The 9285-nt window shown below is 55.9% G+C and overlaps 2 protein-coding genes across 2 annotated transcripts; both read left to right on the top strand.

Moving 5' to 3' along the window:
* Nucleotides 1-1510: 1510 nt before the first annotated feature.
* Nucleotides 1511-1990, top strand: EI90DRAFT_2939014 (uncharacterized protein; the record flags this gene model as incomplete). Its single annotated transcript, XM_039055214.1, has 1 exon — nt 1511-1990. A coding segment is annotated over one exon (480 nt), but the record flags the coding sequence as incomplete, so codon positions are not given.
* Nucleotides 1991-2248: 258 nt separating this feature from the next.
* Nucleotides 2249-2797, top strand: EI90DRAFT_2938915 (uncharacterized protein; the record flags this gene model as incomplete). The annotated part of the gene is made up of 1 exon (XM_039055212.1): nt 2249-2797. The coding sequence occupies one exon, from the start codon at nt 2249-2251 to the stop codon at nt 2795-2797; it is 549 nt and encodes a 182-aa protein (XP_038910487.1).
* Between the last annotated feature and the right edge of the window lie 6488 nt (nt 2798-9285).

Genomic DNA, 9285 nt, shown 5'->3' with positions numbered 1-9285 from the left:
CCCGGGGGTAATGCCCGGCACTGAGGCCGTCGCGGGGTGTGGAGCGGGCGTGCGTACTGGCGGGCCCGATCCGGGACAGTGGTCCCTGGCCACTCAGACTGAAGTGGAGAATGTGTTATTATTATTAAAGAGGAAAACTATACTACTTACCTGAAGTGGAGAATGTGAGAAGAAGGTTACTTCTTCGGTTCCCACTTCAGGTACATTTATGTACATGCGGCTTGAGTCACATGACAGGTGCCACGTCATCCTCGGAGGCAGCCGCAGGCATCCGGGTGTCCCCGTGGGGGATCCCGAGAGCGTCCGCTACATGCGTGCATGCTGGGCACAGCGGGAGGCCGTCTGGGGTGTGTGGGCCGGACGGGTCAATAGTACATCGATACAAGGGAAGGTGGTCCGTGTAGATAGAAAGAAATAAACAGGAAGAGGAACATGAGAAGAATGAAATAAAGAAAGGGGAAAGAAAAGGGAAAAGAGGGGGGAGGAGAGGGAGGAAGGAGGGGGGAGGGGGATAGACAGCGGGGAGCGGGTGTGGTGTGGCCGGGTGGGCCCGGGTGGGCCCGGGTCAGGCGGGTGTGCCCTGACAAAGTGGGAAGTTGAGAAGAAGGCTGCTTCTTCTGTTCCCACCCCAGGTGCTATTATATACATGCGGTTGGGGTCATGTGGGAGGAGCCACGTCATCCCTGCACACAGCCGCACTCCCCTGGGTATCTCCGTGGGAGATCCCGGAGGTGTGCCACTCTGTGAGTGGGAATGCGTGCGGCAGGCATGGTGAACGGGGGAGCAGGGTTAGGTGTGTAGCAATACATAGAGAAGGGGAAGTCAACCGTGGAATGGAAATAGAAAGAAGGAAAGAAGGAAAGAAGAAAAGGGGAAAGAAGAAACAGGGAGTGAATAGCGGGGGAGCGGAGTAGGGCGGCGCGGCGCGGCGCGGGGGGTCAGGTGGGGTGTGCCCTGACAGTGACCAAGCGCCTTGTTGTCCGACATCAAGGCCTGATTGCTTAGTTCCTTTGGCCTCTCACTTTGCAATCGTGTGTCCATTGCTTAGCGTTGTACACTCGCTTGCTTAGTAACTTCAATATTGCTACACCTGTGTATTGATCTTCTTTACGCTTTAACATGAGTGTATTTTCACTGGTGCTTTACATTGTTGGCCGACAGCAATTGTTCAGATGTACTCCAATTACAAAAAGTCAGCGAAGCGTCGAGTTCGGGATGCTCTCAAGCATGAACAGAAATTGGGTATCGTAAGGACGACCCCAGTCAGCAGTATCCCCTGCATCCAAGCATACGAGGAATTCCAGAGGCAAAAGTTCAAATTGGCCCCATTACACGATGCCCCCGCTTCATCTCAGGGTCCTTCAGCCGCAAATCCTAGTTCCCCTCCCCACACCTCACCTCATCCTATGGACGAATATATATCTGAGTCTCTTCACGTCATTTCCGGCAAGGAAAAGACATGTGAGCCAGCCCCCCACCGTTACCCCTTGATATCATGTCTAAGCATGCCATGCGACGCAACCATCAGAGGACGTGGTGGCACGTAGATGTCCTGCCACGTCTGATACGACTGTATATGAAGTGGATGCGGGAACGTTCTGCTTCATCAGAACGAAGCGAACCCTGTCAGCACTGTGATTGTGCCAGCCCTCACCGAGTGGATGACGTGCTCTGCATCTACATGTCATGGCTTGAGAAGCGGCAGATAAGGCATTGTGAAGAGCAAACACTCACTGTGCAGCTTGTCGAATGCGGCTTGTTTCCCTGTGCCCCAGTCCGACCTGAACTTGCTGTGAGCATGGTAATGCTTGACTGGGCCTCTACGCTGTTCTTACACATGGCACCGAACATACGGGCGTGGACAACAACTGCCGAAATTATGCTTCAGCGTGAAGGGCATCATTTCGAGACTGCAAGTTCATTTCGTCGTCGCTTTAGCAACTCCCTTGTGCACTATCAATTGCTCATCAGACTCGTCGATGCAGAGATGGACCGCATGGCAAGCGCCATCCCCATTCCACATCGTCTTCTGCCTGGCCACCTCCGCGAACCATCCTCGCCACCTTCAGTCTCAAATTGCCTTCCGGAATCAGACATGGATGTCGATCCTTCCCATCCAGATCCCAAGATCCCATCAGATTTAACGTCCAGCATACCCAGCGTTCTTCAAGCTCCGACCGTTCATGTAAATTTGGATGAGAACACTTCGATCGATGTGCGAGAATATCGAAATGCTCATACATCCCCTATGTTTTCACATCCTGACCTCCCCAGTGACTACCTCCAGGGAAGGTGTCCATGTTGTTTCGGCTCTACATCTAGTCCCACATCCAAGTTGTCAGCAGATTGCATCGTTTCGTTCGATGCAAATTTTCAGCTGAAGAGGATCAAAGACTATGATAGGAGGCCCCAGTACCGCGGATTGAACAAGATTGGTTCTCAGGATCCCAAAATGACGTCACCTCAAACAATTGAGGTTCCCCACGGTTATGCTGAGATGTGGCAGAGCAAGGTTGCTGAAATATGTGAACCCAAATGGAATTTTCGGGCTTCGAAAGGCAAAGGAAACATGGGTAGCGGCAAGGACGATCTTTCCAAGCAAAACCATGTCACCCCAGGGCTCAACCTGACAGAGAGCACGTATGATGGCTGTGATGGCTCGTTCACGGCTGCCGACGGGGAGCGCCAGAAGGCATCCAAGAAGTACTTTGATGAAACGGGCATTATGTCTGCTGTCTGTCGTCTGTCAGGGACGCGTCCGGGGTCGAGAGGGCCCAGGGGTAATGCCCGGCACTGAGGCCGTCGCGGGGTGTGGGGCGGGCGTGCGTACTGGCAGGCCCGATCCGGGACAGTGGTCCCTGGCCACTCAGACTGAAGTGGAGAATGTGTTATTATTATTAAAGGGGAAAACTATACTACTTACCTGAAGTGGAGAATGTGAGAAGAAGGTTACTTCTTCGGTTCCCACTTCAGGTACATTTATGTACATGCGGCTTGAGTCACATGACGAGTGCCACATCATCCTCGGAGGCAGCCGCAGGCATCTGGGTGTCCCCGTGGGGGATCCCGAGAGCGTCCGCTGCATGTGCGCATGCTGGGCACAGCGGGAAGCCATCCAGGGTGTGTGGGCCGGATGGGTCAATAGTACATCGATACAAAGGAAGGTGGTCCGTGTAGATAGAAAGAAATAAACAGGAAGAGGAAGATGAGAAGAATGAAATAAAGAAAGGGGAAGGAAGGGGGAAAAGAAGGGGGAGGAGAGGGAGGAAGCCATCTACGAGTTCTGGGCCCGGGCGGGGGTCAGGGGGTCGTTCTGCGATCTCGTCCGGGCGGTAGGGTCTTACGTTCGTCACAGATACGACTGGGTGAATTCCCTTTTGCCGTGCGGTGAGCTGGAGCTTGACAGCAGCCGGGGAGACGACCTTGACAACTTTGAAGGGGCCTAGCCACTTATGGTCTAGCTTCTTGGTCAGGCGGTCAGTCGTATAGTTTTGGGCACTGAGCCAGACTCGGTCACCCTCCTGGTACTTGGGGGCTGTCTCTTGACCCCGGTCGTAGTAGCGGGCCATCTCGTCCGCTGCGTGCTCCAGGGCCGCCTTCGCCTCTTCCTGCATCTTCATCATCCTGGACGAGAAGGCGTCAGCGGCTTCTACCTCGGACGTACGTGTGGGCTCCGTCCCCATCCTGGGATGCTGCCTGGTGTCAAGCTTGAAGGGGGTTCGACGGGTGGACAAGTGGACGTGGTTGTTGTAGGCGAATTCTGGCAGTGGGAGCCAGTCCGCCCAGTCGTCCTGGCGGTGATTGACGAACACCCGAAGATAGGCTTTGATTTCCTGGTTAACCCGCTCTGTCTGTCCGTCAGTCTGGGGGTGGTAGGGCGTTGAGGGGGTTAGCTTGACCCCCAGGAGATCTGCAAGTTCTTTCGAGAAGCGCGAGACGAAGGCGCTCCCTCTGTCGCTAAGGATCTCTTCCGGGAGCCCGTGGTGCTTCCAGACGTGCTCTAGGAAGAGCCGGGCGATACCAGCCGAGTCCACGGATGTCACGGTGGGGATCACGTGGATGCGTTTGGACAGACAGTCCACTACAACTAGGATGGCGTTATAACCTTTCGACTCTGGGAGCTCTCCCACCATGTCTACCGAGATTACCTGCCAACGGTGGGTGGGGACTTTATTTGGGGTGAGCTTCCCAACCTTCCGTGCAGGGAAGGATTTGACGCGGTTACAGGTGTCGCATCCACGTACGTATTGCCCGACATATTCTGCCATCCGAGGCCACCAGTAGTCACGGGAGACGAGCTCCAGGGTTTTCCATCACCCTGGATGTCCCATCGCCCGCACGTCGTGGTGTAGCCATACCAGATCGTGGCGGAGTTGTGGGTCTTTTGGAACGTACACCCTGCCTCGGTAGAGGACCAACTCTCCCTGTCTCTCCCACTTGTCCGACCTTAACGTTCCTTCTCCCAGTTCCCTCATGGCCTTCACCACCCGCTCGTCATGATCTTTCGCTCCTTGTACCCTCTCTAGGATATCCGCCTCCTCACCTTCCACTGAGACTGCTTCCATCGCACGGGCCTCGAACCAGGCTGGTTGGAGGAGGGTCAGCCCCTCATTGTCGTCCCTTCCCTTCGGGTGGTCAGCGTGGCGAGAGAGTGCATCTGGTTTCCCCATGAGCTTCCCTGGGCGGTGGACGAGGGTGAAATGGAAGCGGGAGAGGAAAAGGGACCATCTGGCCTGACGTCGATTTAACCTCTGGGCCGTCCGGAAGTAGCCCAGGTTACGGTGGTCAGTGTAGATCTCGACTTTCTCCTCAGCACCTTCCACGAAGTGTTGCCATTCCTCGAGGGCTCGGACGATTGCAAGCATCTCTTTATCATACACTTCGTAGTTGCGCTCTACATCCATGAAACTTTTGGACATGAATGCTACCGGGTGGAACTCTCCATCCAGTTGGAGTTGGGAGAGGACCGTGCCGGTTGCAAAGTTGGTGTCAGGGTTCAGCACCCTGCCTTAGGGTGCCCCGGACTCCCCACCTACTTTACCCCCTTTTATTCTTTGACTGTTGCCTTGTTGTTGCCTTTGTGTGTTGTGTACACGCGCGCGCACGGGATAGCGTGGGAACTTTCTGAGCACCCAGAATGTTCCCACGGGTCACAGCCACAGTTCTGGGCGAGCAACTCGCCCAGAACGTTCCCACGCTTACTGGGCACTGCCACCTGGATGTTCCCTCCAGGTCACACTACACAACTCTAGGAGCTGTATAGTTGTGGGCATGTGACCCATTCCTTTATATAGCAACCATGCGGGGAGATGAGACCTTTACCCTTCTTCTCATCTCATGCCCCGCATAGGCAAGTGTATATATTATCTTTCCTTTTACTATACATCTCATGCCCCACATAGTGTGAGGACAGGTTAGATGGGGGCTGAGGTCAGGGAGCCTCCGAGTCCGAGGCCGGGCCCTGACAGTTGGATGCATCGCACTTGAGCCTGAAGCGGCTGTGGTCGGTAGGGAAAGAGAGGACGGGGGCTGTGGTGACGGCTTCCTTGAGGGCACGGAAGGCATCGTCTTCATCCGGGCCCCAGTTCCAGGTTTGGGTCTTCTGGGTCAGCCTGTGAAGGGGGCGGGCCTTCTCAGAGAAGTCTCTGATGAACCGGCGATAGAAGTTTACGAATCCCAGGAAGGATTGTACTTCTTTCACCTTGGTTGGGGGGGGCCAGTCGAGGACACCCTGGATCTTCACCAGGTCCATCGCGACGTTACCCTCCAAGATAACGAGGCCCAGGTACTCGATCCGGGTTCGCTCAAACTTACACTTCTCTGGCTTAAGGAAGAGCCTCCTTCTCCTCAGCGTCTCTAGGACTTCTCGGACAACCCTTCGATGTTCCTCCAGGGTGGCCGTGAAGATCAGGATGTCGTCCATGTAACAGATGACAACCTCCCGGTCGATGAAATCCCTCAGGATGTCATTCATCATGGTCTGGAAGGTTGCCGGGGAGTTACACAGGCCGAAGAACATCACCATGGGCTCGAACAGCCCCCGGTTGGTCGTGAATGCCGCCTTCCACTCGTCTCCGTCCTTGATCCAGACGTTGTTAAACCCCCAGCGTAGGTCCAAGGCTGAGAAGTATTTGGCGTTGCGGAGGCGGGTGAGGACGTCCGAGATGAGGGGGAGCGAGTACAAGTTCTTCACCGTGTGTCAGGGGACGACTCCCGGGTCCCCATGACCCTCCCCTATGGTCCACAGCCTGACCTATGAACAGCCCTATCCAGGGCAACAACTACTGTGGGTCAGAGATGAGAAGGAAGTTAACTTCTCATCTTCCCACAGTGGCCACAATACATCGAAAACTTCCGGAGATATCCGGAAGTCACATGAGACCCGAGACCCGAGGTCCGGGCCATCCGGCCGCACTGAGCGTCCGGCACAGGGCGCGCGCGGGGAGTGCAACAGCCGGGTGTGGTTGCGGGTGCGGGTGTGGATGCGGGTATGGGCTAGGTCAGGGTGTATGCCCTGACACCGTGACCTCGTTCAGCTTCCTGTAGTCCTGGACCAGGCATAGGGACCCATCCTTCTTCTTGACGAAGAAGACTGGTGCTCCCATGGGGGATTTGGACGGCTGTATGCTGTCAGGGCACACCCGCCTGACCCGGCTCCACCCGGCCCAACCTGACCCAGTACCCTGCTGGTCCACCCTTCCTTACCTCCTCCCCCTTTCCCTTCTTCCCCCTCATCCTCCCCTCCTCAGTTTCTCCTTATCTTACTTCTCCTTTATTCTCTCTTTATTCTACATGGACGACTTTCTCTGTATCAATGTACAACTGACCCACCTGCAGCGTGCCCACCATGTACCCGGCCCGGGCACCTCGGGCGACTTCCCGCTGTGCCCAGCACGCGCGCCTGCACCGGATACCCTCGGGATCTCCCACGGAGACACCCGGGTGGTTACGGCTGTGTGCGAGGGTGACGTGGCATCCATCATGTGATCCAAGCCGCATGTATATAAACGAACCTGAAGTGGGAACCGAAGAAGTAGCCTTCGTCTCAACTTTCCACTTCAGGTAAGTAGTACAATATTTCTCCTTTAATAATAATAACAACTTTCCACTTCAGTCTAAGTGGCCAGGGACCACTGTCCCACATTGGGCCTGTCAGTACGCACGCCTGATCCGCCCCCCGCCAGGCTCTCGGTCCCGGACGCTATACCCGGACCCCCTCGACCCCGGACGAGCCCCTGACATATGCGCCTGTTCTGTAGGTTCTCACGTAGGAACTCGTCCAACTCTTTCTGTTCCGGGTGCGAGAGTGGGAAGGTCTTCCCCCTGGGCAGTTTGGCATCCGGTACCAGGTCTATAGCATGGTCCCAGGGCTTCCGGGGGGGCAATTGGTCAAAGGCTTCTTTGGAGAACACGTCCCGGAAGTCCTGGTAGTGCTCTGGTACTAGCGTCTCAAACGACATAGGCTCAGCCTCCGGGTCGCGGGCCTCCTGGGCCATCCGCTGCGAGGGGTCGTGGTGGCTCTCAGGTCATGGCCCCAGCTTGGGGGAATGATAGCAGCGTAGATCCCATCCCCAGGCTCCAGTATCGGGTCCTGATCATCTCGTATTCGTGGTTGTCTGCAGGAGGACGGGCAGCGGGACATGACGACTTTCTGTCGTACCCAGTCCACTTCTGGGTTGTGGTGCAGCAACCATGAGTGTCCTATGATGAGGGACTGTCACCCGAGATTTGCAACCATGAAGCATGCCCGCTCTGTGTGTTGCCCGAAGGTCAGGAGGGCTTCTAGCTCTTCTGTTATAGCTCCATTTTCGTTTGGGGTTCCATCGACATTACGGACGGGAACGGGCTGGGGAAGGGGGGTTGTCTCTAGGTTGTGCTTTCGGACGAACTCGGGGCTTACGAAGTTCCCGGTGGCTCCTGAGTCCAGGAGGGCTGATACGGATACCGACGCGAGGGAGGTTAGGGCGGTCAGTTTCACTGTGAGGTTAAGGGATCTGGGGGACTGCTTGGAAAGGATGTAAATGGCTGGGGGGGAGACTGCTACCTTGGGCGTTCCTGCCCTTGGGGTCTTCTCATTCTCACGGGTGGAGGATGCGTTTCTCCTCTTTTTCTTTGCGATGACTCGGTGAAACTTTGGCATTGGCGTTGGCTTACATGCGCTGCGGTATTTACACGAGCTATCTTCTACGGGCGGCCGGGACGCATCCCTTACCGGTCACCTGCCTGAAAATCTGTCAGGGACTTGTCCGGGGTCGAGGGGGTCCGGGTATAGCGTCCGGGACCGAGAGCCTGGCGGGGGGCGGATCGGGCATGCGTACTGACAGGCCCGATGTGGGACAGTGGTCCCTGGCCACTTAGACTGAAGTGGAAAGTTGTTATTATTATTAAAGGAGAAATATTGTACTACTTACCTGAAGTGGAAAGTTGAGAAGAAGGCTACTTCTTCGGTTCCCACTTCAGGTTCGTTTATATACATGCGGCTTGGATCACATGACGGATGCCACGTCACCCTCGCACACAGCCGTAACCACCTGGGTGTCTCCGTGGGAGATCCCGAGGGTATCCGGTGCAGGCGCGCGTGCTGGGCACAGCGGGAAGTCGCCCGAGGTGCCCGGGCCGGGTACATGGTGGGCGTGCTGCAGATGGGTCAGTTGTACATTGATACAGAGAAAGTCGTCCATGTAGAATAAAGAGAGAATAAAGGAGAAGTAAGATAAGGAGAAACTGAGGAGGGGAGGATGAGGGGGAAGAAGGGAAAGGGGGAGGAGGTAAGGAAGGGTGGATCGGCAGGGTACCGGGTCAGGTTGGGCCAGGTGGAGCCGGGTCAGGCGGGTGTGCCCTGACATCACCCCCCCCTTAAGCCGCTTCGCCTCGAAGCGGCCAGGTGGTTCTCCCTTTCTCTCCCTGGGGCTTGGGGGTGCATCCTGTGAAATTCTTCGATTCGGTCGGGGGCATGGGTTAGGTGGTCCCGCTGGAGCCATTGGTTTTCAGAGTTCGGCCAGCCAGTGAACTTTACCAGATACCAGAGTTTCCGGCGTAGCCACTTAGAGTTCAGTATCTTCTCGACCTCATACTCTTCCTCTCCTTCTACCAGTTCCGGGCCTGGGCGTGGGTCAGCGGGTCTTTCTGCGATACCGTCCGGGAGGTGTGGCCTGACGTTCGTCATGGACACAACTGGGTGGATTCCCTTCTGTTGGGCGGTGAGCTGGAGCTTAACGGCGGCCGGGGAGATGACTTGAGTGATCTTAAAGGGGCCAAGCCACTTGTGGTCCAGTTTCTTAGTCG

This window comes from Cantharellus anzutake (assembly GCF_015039405.1).
Source record: "Cantharellus anzutake strain C23 chromosome Unknown EI90scaffold_81, whole genome shotgun sequence".
Taxonomy (NCBI): Eukaryota; Fungi; Basidiomycota; class Agaricomycetes; order Cantharellales; family Hydnaceae; genus Cantharellus; species Cantharellus anzutake.
The sequence above is the reverse complement of the archived record's forward strand: the minus strand, read 5'-3'. Positions and strand labels throughout refer to the sequence as shown.